This window comes from Panthera pardus, unplaced genomic scaffold (genome assembly GCF_024362965.1).
Source record: "Panthera pardus isolate Hobbes unplaced genomic scaffold, ASM2436296v1 HiC_scaffold_16, whole genome shotgun sequence".
In the NCBI taxonomy this organism is placed as follows: domain Eukaryota; kingdom Metazoa; phylum Chordata; class Mammalia; order Carnivora; family Felidae; genus Panthera; species Panthera pardus.
The window spans coordinates 106470573-106492101 of record NW_026526721.1 but is presented as its reverse complement, the minus strand read 5'-3'; the positions used below and the strand labels follow the sequence as shown (position 1 = coordinate 106492101).

The following is a 21529-nucleotide window of genomic DNA, read 5'->3' as shown; positions in this document are numbered from 1 at the left end:
TGCCACCTTCATTACTTATCTTAGCTAGATCTTCTACATAACTTGCTACACTTCTACATCAGCGTTTGCTGCTTCACTTTGCACTTTTATGTTATGGAGACGGTTTCTTTCCTTAAATCTCACAAACTGGCCTCTGCAACCTTTAAACTTTTCTTCTGCAGCTTCCTCACCTGCATTGAAGAGAGTTAGGGCCTTGTTCTGGATTAGGCTTTGGCTTAAGGAAATGATGCGGCGCAGTTGATCTTCTATCCAGACCAGCCAAACTATCTCCACATCAATAATAAGGCTGTTTTGCTTCCTTATCACTCATGTATTCAGTGGAGTAGCACTTTTAGTTTTCTTCAAGAACTCTTCCTTTGCATTTGCACTTAGCTAAGAGAATGGTATTTGGTGCAAGAGGCCTCGCTTTTGACCTGTCTCGGTTTTTGATGTGCCTTCCTCACTAAGCTTACTCATGTCTAGTTTTTTATTGGAAGTGAGAGAGCTGCTACTCCTCCATTCACTTGAACACTTAGAGGTTTTGTAGGGTTCTTAACTGGCCTAATTTCAATAGTGTTGTGTCTCAGGGAATAGGGGGGCCCTAGGAGAGGGAGACAGATGGGGGATGGACAGTTGGTGGGGTAGTCAAAACACACACATTTATCCATTAAGCTCACCATCTCATACAGGTGTGGTTTGGGGCACCCCAAGACAATTACAATAATATCATCAAAGATCACTGATCACAGATCACCATCACAAATATAATAATAATGAAAATGTTCGAATTATTGCAAGAATTATGAAAATGTGACACAGAGACACAAAGTAAACAAATGCTGTTGGAAAAGAATGGTGTCAATAGACTTGCTTGACACAGGGTTGCCACAAACCTTCAATTTGTAAAAAATATAGTATCTGCAAAGTGCAACAATATGATGAAGCACAATAAAATGAGGTATTGCCTGTACTCCTCTCAAGAGGAGGCTACTTGGTCTTTTTCCCCAAGCTGAGGAGAGAGAAGGGGGTTAGGGGGTAAGAGTCCTGGACTGGACCAGTCACTTAACCTCTTACTACCTGTGTGATGGGGGCAAATTAGCCTCCCAGAACAACCATTTTGACTGGTGTAAAACAGAGGGGAAAATAACACACATTAGAGTTGTTGGTAGGAGTAAATTGGTAGAATTAGATCTTAAAAAAAGAAGCCCTTGGGGCGCCTGGGTAGCTCAGTCAGTTAAGCGTCCACATCATGATCTCGCGGTTCATGAGTTCGAGCCCTGCCTCGTGCTCTGTGCTGACAGCTCAGAGCCTGGAACCTACTTTGAATTCTGTGTCTCCCTCTCCTTCTGCCCCTCCCCCCCACTCGTGTTCTGTCTCTCTCCCTCTTTCAAAAATAAATAAGCATTACAAAATTTTAAAAAAGATTTAAGAAGAAAAAGCCCTTTGTGAATGATAAAGTCCTCTGTAAATTTAGGCACTAATATTAACTCATCTGTGTTAAGAAATATTCATGGAATGAATTCTGTATGCCAGGGACTATGCAGGGCATCAGGGACACAGTAGTGAACAAGGTGGTCTTCATGTCTCCAGCATTTGCATCAGAACCAAGTTGGTCCAAAGAGAGAGAGAGACCACTAGAGGCAGAGTCATTACAATGTGAAATTTGCTAGGCAGAGATGGGGGTGAAGGAAGGAGTCAGATAAGATTATTGGTAAGAAACGGACATCTAAGTATCTGTCTAAAGTCCAGGAATAGTCATCCCAGAAAGAGTGGTAGTGGTGAGGGAAGGACATTCCAGGTGAAGAACATTTGTAAAAACCTCAGTGCTCTGAGAGTGCCCATCTGTGGGTGCTTAGGACTGTATAATTGCTCAAAGTGTTGGGAGTTAAAGAGACACTATGAGAATGGACAGATGTCAGGGGCCTTATAAATGGCCTCCTAAGTCCTTTCCTGAGTCTTCAGGCTATCAGAGGCCACCAGATGTCTGACGGGACCTCTTTGAATGTCATATTTGGGGCCATCCTCACTCTTCGACCCCACCTTTTTAGGTAGGGAGATCCCAAGACTTTTCCCTCCCCCTTCTTGTAAGTGAGCCTTCCCCCGGTTTAATTTACTTTCATGTCCAGCCTTTAGCCCATGGGAAATAAATTGAACTAAGTTATTCTCCCCAGATCCCCCTTGAATTTTTATTGAACCTTCTTTTCCAAAAACTGTTTTGCTCTTGCTTGCAGGCTGCAGATAAAATGGTATGCCAGCTGCCTCTTTTATGAAACCAAGTTTGGCCTTTTAGTCACACTCCCCGCCCCCCCACGATTTCCCTATCATCTGGTCTCCAGGCTCTATCTGTGGTAGGCAAAATCATGACTCCACAAAGATGTGCACACCCTAATCCCCAGAACCTGTGATGATGTAGCCTTATGTGGCAAAGAGGACTTTGTAGGTATAGTTAAGTTAAAGGTCTTGAGATGGAGAGATAATCCTGGATCTTCTGGGTGGCACCAATGTAATTACAAGGACCCTTAGAAGATGGAGGCTAGGAGACTCAGAGCTGGAGGAGGTGTGATGAGAAAATAAGAGGGGAGAGGGATGTAGTCCATGAGCTGAGGAATGCAAGCAGCCTCCAGAAGCTGAAAAGGCAAGGAAACATTCTCCTCTAGAGTCTCAAGAAGGAATACAGCCCTGCTGAACCACTTTGGACTTCTGATCTCAAGAGCAGTAAGATAATAAATTTGTGCTGTTTTAAACCACTGCGTTTGTGGTAATGGGAAACAAATACCTCACCCCTTCTCTGTCCCTCACTCCAAGCCTCCGTTTAGGTGATCCAGTGATCTTTCAACTCTATCCCTTGCCCAAACTCAACTACAGTTTTGGTCAAACTTTCTGTCCTTAATCCTTTCCCAAACTGATTCCTCCACTTGTGCTCTGGAATTCATTCCCTAACTTCCTCAAGCATCTGATTCTGGCTAGTGTTTTGTTCCACATCTTCAATCTCTTCATTGTTACTGGATTGTTCTTTAGTTCTCCTTATTTTCTTTAAACTTGTACACTCATGCAGTCAGTTCCTAACCTTCTCTCCACACACAGTCCATGACGATGACCGCCACTTCTCACCCCACCCACAAAGACAGTGTCCTGGGGAGTCCCGGTTGCCAAATCTAAGGACATTTCCAATCTCCAGACTCATTTACTTCTCTGGATCTTGATCCTGTTGAGTCACTTTACACCCTTTGGAGACCACAACACAACTTCTCCCTGATTCTTCACGTTCTCCAATCTCTTTGGTCTCTTTTGGTCATTTATTCATTTCTGAATTTAACATTTTATTGAAATCCTACTATGTGTCCGGCACTATGCTAGGGAGTATATATAAATATTCAGACACAGGCCCCTCAAGGAGTTTAGAGTGCACTGGGAAAGACAGACATGCAAAAATAATGATATATATTGTTCTAAGGGCAAAAGCAAAAATGTACACCAGGTGACATGGATGTTCCCAGTCTTCTGCCCAATCTCTAGTCTAGCTACTCAAAGTGTGGTCCCTGGAGCAGCAGGAGAAGCATCACCTGGGAACTTGTAAAAGGCAGGATCTGGGTACCCAGACCTACTGAATCGAAATTTCCACGAGTAGGGTTCAAGTCTGCTCTCTAGTGTCCAAGACTCCCAGCCCCATCTCTACTTCCTCAAGGTCCTTTGCCCCTCTGCTCCACTTGAAACAAAACCTCCCATTCTCCAAGGTCTGGCCTTGATGCCACCCCAGTTATGAATCTTCATGTCACCTATTTCTTCTACCTAAGGCAGAATTCATTGCCACCCCTTCTGTTTATACCATTTGCAGAACACTTACCACTCTGTTTTATTCTGTTTGGTTTTATGAATGTTTATTGAGTGCTATCAGACACTATGCCAAGGTCTGGGATACAGGAGAAACGAAGAAAGAGTTCCTTACCACAAGGCATTTGCAGCCTATTATAGTTAATAACGCATATGACCATTTTGCCTGTCTTTCCTTGAATAATTTGAATGTTGACTTCAAATGTTCCAGTATTCACCTAACGTTCACTGATTTTTCAAGTGGTGGGTATTGACATTATCAAGAAATGAAGCAGGATACAGCCATAAGTGATATGACCTGGAGATGACCTTTAATCTTACTCGTACACATGTTTTGGTACCCTCCGTAATCCATTTCTACTTTCCTCTTCCTGGCAGCCTCTAGTCTCCATCTGAGTATCCTTGAGGGGTAGCAGAAGCGTCAGGGGTAGAGTGTGTGTCCTAAACAGAGACTATCAGGACTTTTGTTTGCATGTTGTTGTTGGTGGTGGAGGGGGTAGAAGAAGCACAGTGCCTAGAGAGCCCCTGGTACCCGTCTGAAGCCCACAGGTCAAAGCCTGCAGAAAATAGAAGCCAAAACCAGAAATCAAATCTGAGAAATAGAGCATAGGAAAATTGTTGTCTTCATATCATTTGAGGTGCTGGATCAAATGTCATCTTAAGGGTTGTTTTCGCCCATCACATTAGCTAATAAATTCCTTTCATTATTTAAGCCAGCATGGATTGGGTGCTCTGTTACTGATAATCACAATTATCCTAATTATTTTAATATTTTATTTGATTCCAAAAAAGCAACTAACTTGCCCTCTAGAAAATGAGACTTTGCTCTCACTGTAGACTGATTTCCCCATGTGCAGGTCATTCCTTTGGCCCTATCTGAGAAAGCATAGATTCCTGGGACTGCATGGCCACACCAAACTTCAATTAAGGTTGTTCTGCAATGGCTGTAGATTTGTTTGTTCTTTCTTCTGTTTTTAGTACTATACCGGTTAAAGTTAATTTTATGTGTCAATTTCACTGGGTCATCCAGTGCCCACATATTTGCCTGAACATTATTCTAGGTATGTTTGTGAGAGTGTTTCCAGATCAGTCTGGCATTTAAATTGGTATAATGAGTAAAGCAGATTGCCCTTCCCAATGTGGGTGGGCCTCATCTAAACTGCTGAGGGCCTGAATGTGACTGGTTGAACAGTGACATTGGTCCTCTCCTGCTCTTGAACTGTGACTTACACCATCAGCCATCGGGTTCTAAAGTTTTCAGATTTGGACCAAAACTTAAGCCATTGGTTCTCCTGGTTCTCAGGCTTTTGGACTCAGGCTGGAACTACACCACTTGTTTTCCTGGGTCCTCAGCTTACAAATGGCACTTTGTAAGGGGCATTTGTGGGACTTCTGGACTTCTCAGCCTCATAATCACATAAGCCAATTCCAATTGTTCATGATATATGTATCCTAATGGTTCTGTTTCTCTGGGGACCCATAACAGTACTCAACCTCTGCCATCACCTACCTCCCCCTTTCACAGTTACAGAAAAAGTGAATGAGTGCTTTCATTGAAGGATAGGTGTGTTTAGACACAGGAGGGAGGAAGCCTGAAGCACACATCCTGCTCACAAACCCAGAAACATGCATGGTTATGTGGACCATCATGTATATGGTGTACTTTTTACCTCTGGTTGCTTTCTCTTTGCAGCTACATGTAAAAGCCGTAGAAGATGGTACTGTTCTGGTTGTTCCAGCTGAGACATCAAGTCCAGGAGTTCTGTCAGGTGTCTGTTAATTGGCTGAGGCTGCTTTTCATACACAGCAGGTAACACCCTCAACAACATGGCATTACCTGTTGAAAGAACAATACCAGGAATGATGACTATTAGCTCCCAATCAGTAGAAACACCATTAGTGTCAATTCAGTAAACTTTGCACTTATTCATTAAATGGCCAAGTCTTCTGCTAAAAATAACACAGTATCTTATCCTGAAAAATCACTAGAGCATGGCTTAAACTGATTCCATAAAAGGGAATATTTTATTTATTTATTATCTAATGAAAAATTTTCCTGAGTAATGCACCATGGGGAAAGAGGAAAATTTGACAGTAACCGGACCACACCCTTAAGAAGGAAACAGTTCTGATAAAGAATTCCTGATGAGACACAACATTTGGATGTTGTTTAAATGAAAACTAAGCAGTGCCGTAAGCATGAGACTAAATGAAACTGAACCAAAAAAAGAGCACAGAGGAATGTATTCACCTTCCTGAGAGATACGGAGGCATGATTTAGACAACTGACATATGGAAACTATGCTCTATTTTTATGAATAGTTAGAAAAGTAGCAATGCAAATTTAAATCCCCAATTTCTGCACTATTTCAAGGGAACTTTAGACTCAGCTTTGTTTGTCACACATGATTTACCTCAAAGACATGTAGGGACAACTGGATTTAAAATGGCAAAATCTCAAGAAAAGATACTGCATAAGCTACAGAGACTTATCTGCAAACAACATATGGGAAACATCTGCTTATCACTTTATGGTATGGATTTTTTTTCCCCTCAGAATCCTCTTAAGTACTTACATGTCTCAGGAGAATTGGTTTCTAGGGATTTCTTGAACAAAAATTTTCTTGTGTCTATTTACTTTAAATTTGGCTTTGTACATAGAAGAAATACACAGAAGGAATCAAATAAACAGAAGTGATTACACATATGTAGACCTTTCTTAAATGGTGGGGACATGTCTATATGTAAAAGGACATTTAGATGTGAGAATTAAGGAAAGAAAGTCATCATTTTCAGAATATCAGTGACTAAATTTAATAGAAGCGTGATTCTGGATCAAACTGAATGATTATGGAGATGATAAATAATGAGAATTGTTTTTCTCACATGTGATTCATAGAATTGGTCTCCAGCAGGTTGTGGACAGTACAAGAGTTCACAGAGTACAAGGTATTGGAAATATACTCAGAGTTTTCTTTTTAAAAAATGTTGTGTCCGTCCCAAAACATTGCTTTATTTTGTTTGTTTTCTATTTTAACCAAGAGTTTTCTCTAAAGGATCGGGAATTTTAAATGTAATGTACAGGGTACATTTGATCATAGAGCTTAGTTATGGAGACATCCTGATCAATCTCTAAAAAAGTTTGTGATAAATAGGACTGTCATTGGAATTGAAGAGAGGAAACTGGTGTAAGGCTTTTTGGTACAATACTCACTCACTAAACGTCCTGAGAGCCCTGAAGGGGAAAACTCCAGATTAGTCATTGTCAGCTGACTTGAATTTCTATCAAATGATGCAAAAAAATAAATGCATAAAAACTTTTTTGAGGGGCACCTGGGTGGATCAGTCGGTTGAGCGTCCAACTTCAACTCAAGTCATGATCTCCGTTTATGAGTTTGAGACCCACATAGGGCTCACTGTTGTCAGGCTGCCAGGGAAGAGCCCACTTTGGATCCTCTGTCCCTCTCTCTCTGCCCCTCCCCCACTTGCACTCTCCCCAAAACAAATACATATTAATAAATTTTTTTAAAAACTTTTTTTTGAGTTAGAAACTGATATAGGTATAGAAATCCTATCTATCCCATTTTTAAACTAATATATTTTTAAATCATGGAATGTTTGAAGCCATTAGATAAATGTAGGCAATAATATAAAGAACAAGGGTGTGCACACCAACCATCTTTTCAAAACAACCTCGCGCCAGAATTGCATCCTGTCACACTCCTATCTTTTTCTCTCCAGAGGCAACCAGCATCCTAAAGTTGGTATTTATCATCTTCAGGAATGTTTCTACACTTTCGTTGTATGCGTATATGCACCAACGAGCATTTTACAGTGTTGTTTTTCATGCTTTAAAACTTTATAACAGTAAAATTCACACTGTAGAAACCTCTTTGTAATAGCTAACTTTTTGTACATTCAACATTGTGTTGAAGTTTTGCTCCAAGGAGCTCTCCCACAGCTGTATGGTATTCTATTGTATACATAGGCAACAATTTATTCATACACTCTATGGTTGAGAGACATTACTATGATTATTTTGAATATGATGATTATTATGATTAGCTTTTACCAACAACGTGGCAGTTTTTATACCTATTTCTTTGTGTATAAATGGGAGATCTTCGCTAGGGTACTGCTTCTGAGCTTAATGTGCTTAGAAATCACCCGAGTATCTTGTTAAACCATAGGTACTGATTCCGCAGGTTAAGGGTTTGGGCTTGAGAATCTGAATTTCTAACGAGCTCTCAGGTGATGCTGATGTCCCCTATACCCCATAATTAAGTGGCAAAGCAGTGGTTTTGTCCCTGGGAGTTAAGCTTCTAGATGTTTCAAAATTTCTTTGCAATGTGGTTGTATTAGTTTTCTATTGTTGTCATGAGAAATTGCCAAAAGCTTAGTGGGCCAAAACAACACAAATTTATTATTTTATATTTCTATAGTTCAAAAGTCTGACATGACTCTCACTGGGCTAAAATCCAGGCATTGGAAGGGTCAGGTTCCTTCTTGGAGGTGGTAGAAGAGAATTTATTTCCTCGGCTTCTTTAGTTTCTGGAAACCGTCAGCATTCCTTAGAGTTCCCTTCCTCCATCTTCAAAGTCAGCAACAGAGCAAGTCCTCTGACTCTGCTGCTATCATCATCAATCTCTTCCTCTGATTCTCCCTTCTGCCTCTCTCTTCCACTTTTAAGAATCCTTATGATTACACTGGCCCATGTGTATAATCTAGGATTATCTCCCTATTTTATGTAGCAACCTTAGTTCCATTTTCAATGAAGTGAAACATAACCTGTCCACAGGCTGTCGGGATTAAGACATGAACACTTGGGGGGCACTATCCTGCCTACCATCATGACTATAACAATTCACACACCCACCAGCGGCATGAGTGTTTCTGTTGCTCCATATCTTTGCCAACATTTGGTCTTGACAGACATCGGTTTTTGCCAGTCTGATGGAGTGTGAGATGGTACCTCATTGTTTTGTGTGTGTGCTTGTTTTCATTTTTATTTTCTTAATTGCTTGTGTGACTAAGTACCCTTTTAATAGGCTCACAGGTCATTTCCCCTCTTGTGATTTGACCATTCATATCCTTTGTCTATTTTCACTTGGGATGTTTATATTTTCCTCTTGATTTGTAGAAGGCATTTATTTATTCTGTATACTAGTTTTTTGTTGATTGCTTTTAAAGTTGCACTGCTAATGTAGTTGATTTTTAAAATTTCTTCATAGTTTGTATTTTTTTTTTGTTATTGAGATATCTTTCTGTACCCTAGGTTCATAAAAATTTTCTCCTAAAAGCATTACGATTTTGTTTCTCATATTTGTCTTTAATCCAGCTGGGACTTACTTTTGTAAATGAGGAAGAGATTTTTTGTGTGTATATAAACAATTGCCCTAGCTCCATTTATCAAGTTGTCAGTTGTTTCCCTTCTGATTTTTAATACCTTTTTCATGCAGAAGGTTTCTCATATATCTGGGTCTGTTTCTGGATATTTATCATAGCGTCACCAATTATACTTTTTCTTAATTACAAAATGTTTATAATAAATCATTATATCTCATAGGACAAATTTCTTCATCTTCTACTTCAAATCCCTCTTGGCTCCTTTATATAAATTTTACCATTAGTTTGTCAACTTCCTCAAAAAACTAGATTGGCATTTTTTCCCCCACACTGAATGTACGGACTAATTTGGGATAATTGACATCTTTGTGAAAGCAAGTCTTCCCATTCAAGAACATGGCCTTCCATCCATGTAGGGTTTTAAAAAAATGTCTTCCATGAAGTTTTGTGATATTAGTTGTGTTGTATGCATCTTTTATTAAATTGGTTCCCAGGTATCTCATTTTTGTTGTTGCTACTGTAAATAAATGGAAGCTTTAAAAAATGTTCTATCAATTGTCTGCTGGTATTAAGAAAACACTGATTTTTGTGTGTTCTTTCAGCCAGCAAAGCTTGCTCACTTCTCTTAATAATCTGTCTTCAGAGTCTCTTAGATTTGCTGTTTATAGGTAATCAACTCATAATAATTGATGATGGCTTTGTCTCTTTTCTCTGTTTTTATATCTTATGTTTCTTTTTTTTTGTCCTACTTTTACTGGCTGAGACCTCTAATGCTCTATGAGTAGAACCAGTGTCTACGGATATCCTTTTGTTATTCCTGTTTTTAAAAATTATGTTTCTGGGCACCTGGGTGGCTCCGTCGGTTAAGCGGCCGACTTCGGCTCAGGTCATGATCTCGCGGTCTGTGAGTTCGAGCCCGGCGTCGGGCTCTGTGCTGACAGCTCAGAGCCTGGAGCCTGTTTCAGATTCTGTGTCTCCCTCTCTCTGACCCTCCCCCGTTCATGCTCTGTCTCTCTGTCTCAAAAATAAATAAACGTTAAAAAAAAAATTAAAAAAAAATTATGTTTCTAAGGATTCATTATTATGTATGTATATGTTTCTATCTATTTTGGCATTTCTGTTTTATCAGCTTAAGTTTCTGTTTTCTAGTTTGTACATAAATAACTGTTGAATTTTATTAAACGTTTTTCTGCATCTGTTGACACGATTCCATGATTTCTTGTTTAAATTGTTAATGTAATAAATTAATAGATAATTCTAATATTTACATGAGTCTTGCAGTCTTGGAATAAACACAACTTGGTTATAATGTATTTTTATGCTTATATTGTTGAGTATGTTTGGCTAATATTTTATTTAGAGCTTTTGCATTTATGTTCTTGAATGAGACTGGCCTTCCTTTCTTGTACTGTCCTTGTCTCTTTTTAGTATCCTAGTTACTAAAGTTATAGAAAGTTATAGAAAGAATGTAGTGCATTCCCGCACACTCTATTCTCAGAAGCAGTTTGTGTAAGATGAGGATTATATGTTCCTTGAATGTTTGGTAGAACTTGCTTAGCAAACTTTCTGAGCAATGTTCTATATATTTCATTTTATATAGAACTTTATATAGTTTAGGTTTCTTTATCCTTTAGCAGTGTTTTTGTAATTTGATCAGTTATCACAGAAGTGGACATAGTTATGAAAGACTTCCATTAAAATCTCTATAATTATAGATTTTTCAGTTTCCATTATTTTGTCAGTCTTCAGCATATATTTTTTGAAACTATGTTACTAAATAATTCTGAGATATCTTCCTGGTAAAGTGTTTATCATACTTTATTCTCTTTCCCTTAAAGTCTATTTTTGATTGATATTAATATAACTATTCTAGCTTTTTTGAATTGTACCTGTTTCATACATTCTCCCCTTGGCCTTGTAAAATTTTTTACTTTGAACATTTCTAGGTTCTTTTTTTTTTTTTTAATTTTTTTTTTTAACGTTTATTTATTTTTGAGACAGAGAGAGACAGAGCATGAACGGGGGGAGGGTCAGAGAGAGAGGGAGACATAGAATCCGAAGTAGGCTCCAGGCTCTGAGCCGTCAGCACAGAGCCCGATGCGGGGTTTGAACTCACAGACTGTGAGATCATGACCTGAGCCGAAGTCGGCCGCCCAACCCACTGAGCCACCCAGGCGCCCTGAACATTTCTAGGTTCTTATGTTTTATGTGTGGTTCTTGTAGATGACACATAGCTGAGGATTTTAAAAATATTCTTACTTGACAACTTATGTCTCTTAATTGGAAAGTTTGTTTTATTAATATTTATGATGATTATTGGTACACTTGGATTTATTTTTACAACACTGTGTTGTGTTTTGTTATTCATCTTGCTTTGTCTATGCCTTTTTCCATTCTTTACTGCTTTCTATTGAACAAGTTTTGTTCAATTCTTTGTATTCCTTCTATTTGAACATTCTATTTCCTTTTGGTTCTCATGGCTGTCTTTAAAAGATACATTCTGGAACTAACAAAACAAAATTAGTTTCTCTATCATCTTCCTGAACAATGAAATGACTTTAGAATACTTTATTGAACTTAAAGAGTATATTTTGGATGATTTTCTTAGATTTTTCTTCCAATTCTTTAATATTCTCTTCAGCTTTGCCTATTAGTCATTTAACCCATTCCTTGAGGTTTTTAAGTTTTCAATTATTTTTTTTTATTTCTAGAAATTATATATGGTCCTTAAAAAAAAACCTGCCTAGTCTTTTTCTTTTGACAATGTGTTTTCTTTGTTCATGTTTCCAACTCCTTGTGGATCTAAAATAATTTCAAAAATTTTTTTTAACATTTACTTATTGTTGAGAGACAGAGAGAGACAGAGCATGAGCAGGAGAGGGGCAGAGAGAGAGAGAGAGAGAAACAGAATCTGAAGCATGTTCCAGGCTTTGAGCTGTCAGCACAGAGTCCAACGCAGGGCTCAAACCCATGAACCGCATGATCATGACCTGAGTCAAAGGCGGAAGCTTAACCAACTGAGCCACCCAGGTGCCCCAAGGATCTAAAATAACTTTAAACACATCTATTTTCTAGTTCCTAGGTGATATTTTAAGTCAATGAAGTTTTTGGGAGAGGGGTGCTTAGTCCTTTTTTTGTTTCTGCTGATTCTTATTTGTCGTGGATTGTTTCCTCATATGTTTAAATATTTTTATTGTGAACTTGTTTTTACTGTGGCAGATAGTACACACTGAATCTTGCACATGTGTGAGGGCAGACCCACAGTCACAAACTTTTAGGGACTCTGCAAAGTTCAGTTAAAGAGAGACATGCTTACATCTCACTTATTTGGTGTAGGACAGAGAATGGGGCTATATCCACTGAAATCCAATATACAACTCTCTGAGGGTCTGGCTTTAGGTGAGGGTCTCACTCCTAACTCCCCACTCTGGCCTAAGCTTTGCTCCCACATGGTCATTAATACTTGGTTGCTGCAGAACTGATAACCCTTCCCTCCCTTTACCTCCCTCCAGGGGGGCCTTAGCATCAGCTCTTGGGCTTACACATTTGGTTGTGGGTCCCCCCTTTACCTTTGGCCCCTGGATATTTCCCTAACTTTATTGGTAGTCCATTTGCACATTTAATGTTATTATAATGTAAATGCATTTCTAGGCGTTTCGTACAGTAGTTTTCAGCTTATATAGACCTTCATTATTTCCACAGAAGCAGGAATCCCTAAATTTACTTTAAAAACATGAACTTTGACTCTAAACCTAGTGAAATCATATCATTTCCGCATAATACTGGTTTATGAAAAGAAACATTCCTAAAATCATCTAATTCCTCTCCCCCCAGCTCTTTCTTAATTCAGATTTATCGCTTTTGCTTTGTTGTTTGTCATTTTAAAAGTATGTTTATAAAAGCATAGTTGCAACTCCAGAAGGCTTAAAGATGGAATAACTCAGAATGGACTTGGCTTCTAGGGCCATCAAAACCCTTACCAAGTTGGTTTATCTCAGAATCACAGAGTAATTTTCACAACTCAGACCTATAAAACTGTGTACAAAGGATAAGTGGGAAAGTTTTCTATACATAAAGGGCTGTGAAACTGTAAAAGCGCCACACGAAATGCTGGAATGATGATCTTGCTTTCATGCCTCTACGCCTGCTGACTTACTTCCCCCCCTACCTCCCCTCCCCTCCCCTGCCTTTCATCCCTCAGTGTTACCAATTCAAGTTACAACAGCTAATCCTCACGGGGACAGTCTTAGCCCAGTTTCCCCACCTCTTTCCCCTCTGACCCTCCTCCAATTAATCTGACTGCAGCGTAAACCTTTGCGGTCTATTATTGTGCAACGTCCACATTTCCCTCGCCCTCCCACCCAGCCCCCTCCCCTCCAAATTCTGGGGAACTCCCGTTACCGCGGTGCCACCGGCATTACTCATTCATCTCCATTCAGGCTTTCTCCAGCATTTATTAAGGGCTCTCTGCTCCTGCCTCTCACTCTCCCTCTCTGCTGCTCAAACACTGCTCACTCGAGAGCTCGCCTCGTCCCCTCAGGCCAGCTGTGGGAAGCGGCAAAAGAAAGAACTTTGTCTCTCTCCAGCAATGCATCTCCCTGCGATTCTGTTTTGTGCTCTCTGGTGTGCGGTGTCTGCCGAGACCTCGGATGATTACGAGCTCATGTATGTGAATTTGGACAACGAAATAGACAATGGACTCCATCCCACTGAGGACCGTAAGTTCATTTTAACTGTTTCTCTGCTAACCCTAACTACATATCCATCCCTGTGGGTCTAAATATTATACATATACTTCGTAGCCAACGAAATGAGCTTTAAAAAAAACTATAGTTTGTTTTGCAAAAGAAAAGAAGCACTTTAGGAAAGGGGGAGGTTTCAAAAAGTTCTGTCACAGACACATAATGGCTTGGACCGCATGAAATCGCCGATATTTGCCTGTTTTGAGCCTCACGAACGGCAATTTCACAGCGTTCCACTTAATATGTACCTCCGTGAATGGTTTCTGTCATTGTCGAGAGAGTCACGCGCTGTTTTCCGGAGGTGTCCTTAAAGGGGAGGGGGTGCTGGGGACGGGCAGTAACTTGGGACCACCGAGGGAGGTCGGCTTTCTACAAAGCACGCCCTGGGAAGGCCTGGGCGGGCCGGTAACGCGTGTGTCCCGCGCTCTAGCCACGCCGTGTGACTGCCGTCGGGAGCACACCGAGTGGGACAAGCTCTTCATCATGCTGGAGGACTCGCAGATGAGGGAGGGCATGCTGCTGCAGGCCACCGACGACGTCCTCCGGGGCGAGCTGCAGAGGCTGCGGGCGGAGCTGGGCCGCCTGGCGGGCAGCCTGGCGAGGCCGTGCGCGCCGCCGGCCCCCGCGGAGGCCCGGCTGGCCCGGGCGCTGGACGAGCTGCTGCAGGCGAGCCGCGACGCGGGCCTCAGGCTGGCGCGCCTGGAGAGCGCCGACACACCGCGCCCGGAGGAGGCGGGGCGCGCCCTGGGCGCGGTGCTCGAGGAGCTGCGGCGGACGCGAGCCGACCTCCGCGCGGTGCAGGGCTGGGCGGCCGGGCGCTGGCTGCCGGCAGGTAAGGACGCGGAGCGGAGCGGCCCCCTCCCCTCCCCCGCCGCTTTGTCCTCGGAACGTGCGTGGCGGGAAGCCTAGTGGCAGCCCCCTAGGGCCAGCTTCAGTGGGGACACACGCAGCTATAGTTCTCTATGCACGCTCACACGGACCACACACACCATACAAGGCGCGAAAACTGACTTTAAAAAGTATTCTCCGGCCGCGAGGAGCCCAGAAGAGACCAGTGCACGTAACCATCACAGTCTTGAAATAGACGTCAAGGGCCCCTGACACCCGATCCGACCAGGAGGTGCAGGAGCTCTATTGGCCAGTTATAACCGTGACCTCTCTAGCTGTCCGGCTTCCCTCCGTTAGGGATTTCCACTTCTTCTAATTTTAGCCTGTCTCTCTTTAGGGGGGAAAGGGCTCCGGTTCCCCCGCGCTATTTCAGGGCCCAGCCTAATTTTTAGGGACACGTTCCAATCCCTGGGCCGGCCCCTCCTCCTCGCTGCTTCTGAGCAAGAGACTTGAGACTGAACCTGATCTCCTGAAAGATTAGTGGAATTCCTGAGGGGTCCCCCAGCCCCCGGGGCCTGGGGAATTAGCCTGTGAGAGAGGAAGCTTGGGATAAACTTGCGGGGGCGGGATCCAAGGTAGAAGGGTCTGAGGTAGGAGCCAATTGGTAACCCTCTTCCCCAGTGATTTAAGGGGTGAGAGCCAAAGGAGAGAGAGGGGGAGAGAGAGGGGGAGAGAGAGGGAGAGAGAGAGAGAGAAAGACAGGCGGTTCGAACCAGATGCAACTTGATGGAAGTCCCATGTGATACTACATGAATCTCCAAACACATATGGGCCTGAAAAATACATTGGGAAGATGGCTAAAAGAAATGAGATTTATTTGGAGCCAAGTAACACTCGTTTACAAGTCAAACTTTTTTGGAGATAGTAGGGCAAAAATCATTTGTGGGTTATATTAGAAAATCAGCGACTTGGGTAAGAAAATATCATTTACGCTGTTCCTGAGAATCTCATGAAGGGAAAACAATCACAAACAATGCCATTCCTCTTTACAGTTACAATAAAGCAACTCATCTGTTGAGGTAGGAGGAAGAATCATAAGCATGTGTGAGAGCATGTTTCATTTAAAATTACAGAAACCATACCAGAGTATCAGTAGTTACTAAATAGCTGAGGACTGTTTCTCAGTACTGAGCATATTTTCTTGAATGTATTACGTGTGGTTTCAGAGACTGAAAAAGCATAAAATCAAATATACAATAGATCCTCAATGTAAGTGGCAAAGAGACAAATTATAATCTGGTGGCTGTCTTAATGGATGAAATCTCTTGTCTTTGGCAAACCATGTAAAATCATTGTACATTCAATGTACCCGATTAAGGCGAATTTTCACTCTCACTTCTGTATGCTAGTTAGAGCAGAGAGGAATGTATTTCTGAATTCTAAAATAGTTAATTTCTTATATCCAATAGTACTTTTTCCACATGGTTTGGTTTCTCTTCCCTTGGTTTCCTGCCAGCTTGGTTCCTAAGGGATTCCTAATTATTCTGTTGTCGGCCTCCTAAGAACCTGGTTTTAATTTTGTTCGGTCTTTGATAATATAATCAGAAAAACCCATTAGTTAAAAGCCATATCATGAGAGTCTCTGACATTTTAAAGAGATAGCAAGAGCCTCTTGCTCTTGGGGGTGACTGGTCCCCACCAAAAAATCCACAAAAATCCTGTGAACAACAAGTTCCACTCCATGAACTCCTATGGCCAGTGCACCCTGCAGGGGAAGCTGGGTCTCAGAGAGGCAATCAAGGAATGCTTTGGAATGCAATCCTGACTGCCTGGGTTTATTTAAACAGGAAATCAGTTAATTAGACTGCAGTAGGCCCCTTCTTGAACACTACTTTACTGGGACATTACAGAGAAGATCTCAAATGGTTATGCATCTTTTATTCCATTATCTTTGTTTGATTTAATTAACACGAGAAAAAAATGCATCTACCAATTTCATTTGAAAAAAGAATGCCTCATTAAGAATTTCAAAAATCTTCAAAAATTCAAATTACTCACTGAAAAAGTTAATAGCAAAATGTAACAGGACCAACTTGTGCTTTAGTGTTGTCGTTACTTTCATACAATTTTCTGAATCTCAGTATTTCTTTGATTATTTCTAGGTCCACATCTGTTTAACTTTTCAGGACAGAGCCTAGCCCTCAATCACTTGCAGTCATTGAACTTAGTTCAGCACACTTTTCATGGGCGTTTGGTGCCTGCAAGTTCTACACATTCACCAGTTAGTCTCTAAATGCTCTGGAAGTTTGCTTATCAAAGCTATTTTATGGTAAATCTTCAGTTTGTCATAAAGTGAATACTTCGGCCTCATTTACATTAAAAAAATTCTTTTTTCTGGTCTCTCATACACCTATGAAGTTATCACAAAGTAGAGCTCACCCGTGAAAGGTTTTAGCATGTTTCCCAGAGACACCTAGAAGATCTTCACTTCAGCATCTCTAGCTTCCTGACCAGACATGTGACCTGGAGATGAACTGAGGTGGGAGTTTACTGAGCTCCCAACTCCCATGTCACAAAGTCTCCTTCCAAGTGCTCTTGAGCAGAAATATGTTCTCCAGTAGGCCCCTTGAAAGAGTTCACTCTTCCTTAAAGGCTTTCTATTGTTGCTTAAACAGTATTTATAAGCCTGTGGACAAAATAAGAGTTTTTAAGCATATCCTTGGGCTACTCAGTTTTTCCCCGAGTACTATATATTTGTTGCTTACAGACTTGCAGAATATTAGGAAGAGACTGGAAGAGGCTTTTAACCTATAAAAGCCTAGAGAGATATGGGGCTCATCAAAAACTGCATGCTTGCTAATAGTAAAACAAACTGAGTTCCAGCCCCCCTAGTCAAATCTAGGGGTTCATCTACCATTAAGAAGCAATGCAGTGTGCTAGTTAGGGCGTGGCCTCTGATGACCAGGTTACTTAGTGCTCTATGCCTTACTTTTCTCCTTTGTAGAATGGGAATATTAAGACTATCCCTTAGATGACCAGGTTACTTAGTGCTCTATGCCATACTTTCCTCCTTTGTAGAATGGGAATATTAAGACTATCCCTTAATATGGGAATATTAAGATTAAAATGATATAGAGGGATTAGAACAGTATTTGGCACACAGAGATTACCCAATTAGAGTTAGTCATCATTATCATCTATTGCTGACTTTCAAAGGTAGCTTTCTACAAACTTTGCAAAGTTTACAAATATCTGGAACATGAGGTATATGAAATGTATTCAGCGACAATATGACTGTCCTAGATTTTCACTTAAAAATGCATGTTGACTTGGGGCATCTGAGTGACTCAGCTGACTGAGCACCAACTCTTGGTTTCTGCTTGGGTCACAGTCTCACAGTTCACTAGATCGAGCCCTGAGTCAGGCTCCGCACTGACAGCACTGAGCCTGCTTGGGATTCTTTCCCTCTTCCTCTGCTCCTCTTCTGTGCTGGTGCTCACTTGCTGGCTGTCTCTCTCTCAAAATAAATAAATAAAACATTAACACATAAAATAAAAATACATGTTGACCATGGGTAAATAGGGTGAGCCAGGTCCATTGAATTTCATAGGTTTTTTGTTTTTGTTTTTATTCTAAAAGCTTGGTGAAGTCAAGAAGAGGGAAACAAGTTTGGCTCTAGGTTTTTTGAAAATACAGTGTCATTGTTTGAAGTTAAAGCATAGTGACTCAACATTTTTATTTTAAAAAAGGCAGTAAAAGGAAATAAGCTAATTGTGAGGGGAACTAGTTATTAAAATATGGTTTCCATTATTTTCTGAGTTGGGACAATTTGGCTCCTCTGCATGTCATCGTGTCCACTTAGATACCTCACTGAGCAAGCCTGACAATTGACTTTCCTTATTCCTGTTTTCTTTGCTCTACCAAGAAATCACTCTTGAAGCTCAAGTCATGGTGTAATACTGCATATAATTTTCAGTGGTAGTCATTAAAATGCCTATGCTAAAAGACCCAAATGCTGGAATCGTTTCTGAGTGAATTTATATTTTCTCTCCTATCCTTCTTACTTTCTTGCCATTCTAGGTTGTGAAACAGCACTTTTATTCCCAATGCGTTCCAAGAAGATTTTTGGAAGCGTGCATCCAGCGACACCAATGAAGCTTGAGTCTTTTAGTGCCTGCATTTGGGTCAAAGCCACAGATGTATTAAACAAAACCATCCTGTTTTCGTATGGCACAAAGAGAAATCCATATGAGATCCAGCTGTACCTTGGCTATCAGTCCATAGTGTTTGTGGTGGGTGGAGAGGAGAACAAACTGATTGCTAATACTGTGTTTTCCCTGGGAAAGTGGACCCATCTGTGCAGCACCTGGAATTCAGAGAAGGGGCGCATGTCCTTGTGGGTAAACGGTGAACTAGTGGCTACCACTGTCGAGGTGGCCATAGGTCATATTGTTCCTGAGGGAGGGATCCTGCAGATTGGCCAAGAAAAGAACGGCTGCTGTGTAGGTGGTGGCTTTGATGAAACACTAGCCTTTTCTGGAAGACTCACAGGCTTTAATATCTGGGATCGTGTTCTCAGCAATGAAGAGATAAGAGAGACCGCAGGAGCAGATTCTTGTCACATCCGGGGAAATGTTGTTGGGTGGGGAGTCACAGAAATTCAGCCACATGGAGGAGCTCAGTATGTTTCATAAGTGTTGTGAAACTCTACTTGAAGCCAAAGAAAGAAACTCACGTTTTCAACATATGCCAGTTGGGAAGGTCTAAAAACCTCAGTGCATATCAAGCACACTTGAGATTAATGAAGGGGAGAGTTGAGATCAATTTTTATTCATCTTGGCAAAATACTGAATAAACAGTTGAAGACAAGACATTGGAGAATGCTTTTGGGGATATTGTTACTAGACTTTATGCCAGGTGCTTTCAGATTAATGCCATGTCTTTGTCAGATAAACTCTCAAATAATTAAAACGGACTGTATTGTTGAACAGAAGGACAATTGTTTTACTTTCCTTTGGTTAATTTTGTTTTGGCCAGAGAGGACTTTTACATTGGAAGAAAAATAAAATAACATATTGCTGTCCATTGTTCATTGTTATTGGTATGTACCTTATTAAAAAATGATGATAAAACATATTTATACTACAATGTGACTTAACAAATGCAAATGTAGTTTATGTGTTATAACCGAATGTCACTTTTTTGAGAAGATAGTTATATAAGTTATATTGTAAAATGGTTTTGTATTAATTTTATTAAGACTATTTTTGTAAAGCTGTACTGTAAATAAAATATTTTATAAAACTACCCCGTATCATCTAACTATAAATTTAAAAGATGTTTTGGAGCAAATCCAAACTCGAGGTAGGAAACAGTTTTCAGATACTAATCTATTGTGTGAATGGTAATAGCTAATATTGTTAGAAATAAACTATAGAGTTGCTTTAAGCTTTGGCTTCCTATAAATCATAAGCAAAACATCTGATCTTGGCTAAGTCAATTCATCTCTCTGGGTTTTCGTTTTCTCCACTGAGAAATCAAGGAATTGAGGAAAAATTATCTCTAAGTCCCTTCCAATTTGGCAAATCTATGACCATACACAACTTTCTGTCCTGTGTAACACAGCAACAAACATAAATTAGCATAGTTCCCCAAATGTATGTGATGAGGACTGTTACCTGGGAGATCTAAGAATCTGGAAAGGAAACGATGACTCCTACCCTGAAAGCGTACCCCATTCTCATACTCATGCATGAAGGAGAGGACAATCAAACCTCTTCACCCTGCAGAAGGTGAGGTAACTCTCTCCCACACTGATGTTCTCCTCCTGTCGAGGTTATGCAGGGCTAATAGAAGACTACGGCAAAGCTGTTTCTGAATGTCAGTAGCAAATGTGGTAGGGCCACAGTGATGATATGTCCACCTAAAGACAGGGCCTGAGCAACCACAGGTCTTCATGGTTTGGCAGGTTTGGAGAATAGGGCCAGGAGTAGTTATCAAACCACATTTTATAACTAACTAGTTGAGTGTCCTTAGGCAAGTCACTTAACTCTTCTGGCTGTTCTCAGTAAAAGAAGGGAACTGGTCTCTCATTGCCTTTATCAATAAAATGCCATGAATCTAGGTATGCTTGAGGATGTTTGTGGTATCAATATAGTTTCATTCCACTTGTGAGACCCACAAAATCAGGCTGATGGATCTCCAAAAAGGGTGTTCACAGTTGAGGTCAAAGGCCAGTCTCAGAACCTTGGAGGTTACATGATTCAAGGTTGTAGGCACACTGTCCTTGTTTAGCCATTATCTATATGACTTGAAAACTTAACTGGAAGAAAAAAAACACTAGATCCAACCACAAGTAGAGAATTAGGCATGCCTTCAATTTCCACATCCCAGATGCAAGCATTAGATCTTCCCAAAATACATGCAAACTCGTATTTGACAGAGTTAAGCATAAGGGCATTTTTAATTTTTTTATGGGGATCACACATTGAGGGTAAAGAAGAAGCAAACAGAAGAAAAATAAGGAATTCTTGGGTTACAAAAGTAGAAATCTCATCTGCTACGGCAGTAAATCCAGATAAGTGGTTCAAGGGATTTCTGATTGTTCCCTAATACTTATCTTTTCCCTCTGTTCTAAAGTAACAACATTCTGGTTTAAATAGTGAGTATGCCCACTCATAGTAAGACTGTATTTTCCAGCATCAATTGCAGCTAGGTGTGGCCAGGTGACTAAGTTCTGGCTGATGTTGAAAGATTGAATGTGAATCTCTTTCCCTTCCTCTTCCTCCTGATTGGAATATGGG

At 40.8% G+C, this 21529-nt stretch overlaps 2 protein-coding genes across 2 annotated transcripts in view; one reads left to right on the top strand and one right to left on the bottom strand.

Annotated features, from left to right (window-relative positions):
* Positions 1-21529, bottom strand: part of VEPH1 (ventricular zone expressed PH domain containing 1) — a 245087-nt gene that overhangs the window by 176590 nt on the left and 46968 nt on the right. Inside the window, 1 exon segment of the mRNA XM_019440365.2 lies at positions 5481-5647. Coding sequence (XP_019295910.1) covers positions 5481-5647 — 167 coding nt within the window.
* PTX3 (pentraxin 3) lies at positions 13395-20033 on the top strand. The gene is made up of 3 exons (XM_019440394.2): positions 13395-13874; positions 14329-14730; positions 18807-20033. The coding sequence occupies exons 1-3, from the start codon at positions 13745-13747 to the stop codon at positions 19418-19420; spliced, it is 1146 nt and encodes a 381-aa protein (XP_019295939.1). The 5' UTR covers positions 13395-13744; the 3' UTR covers positions 19421-20033.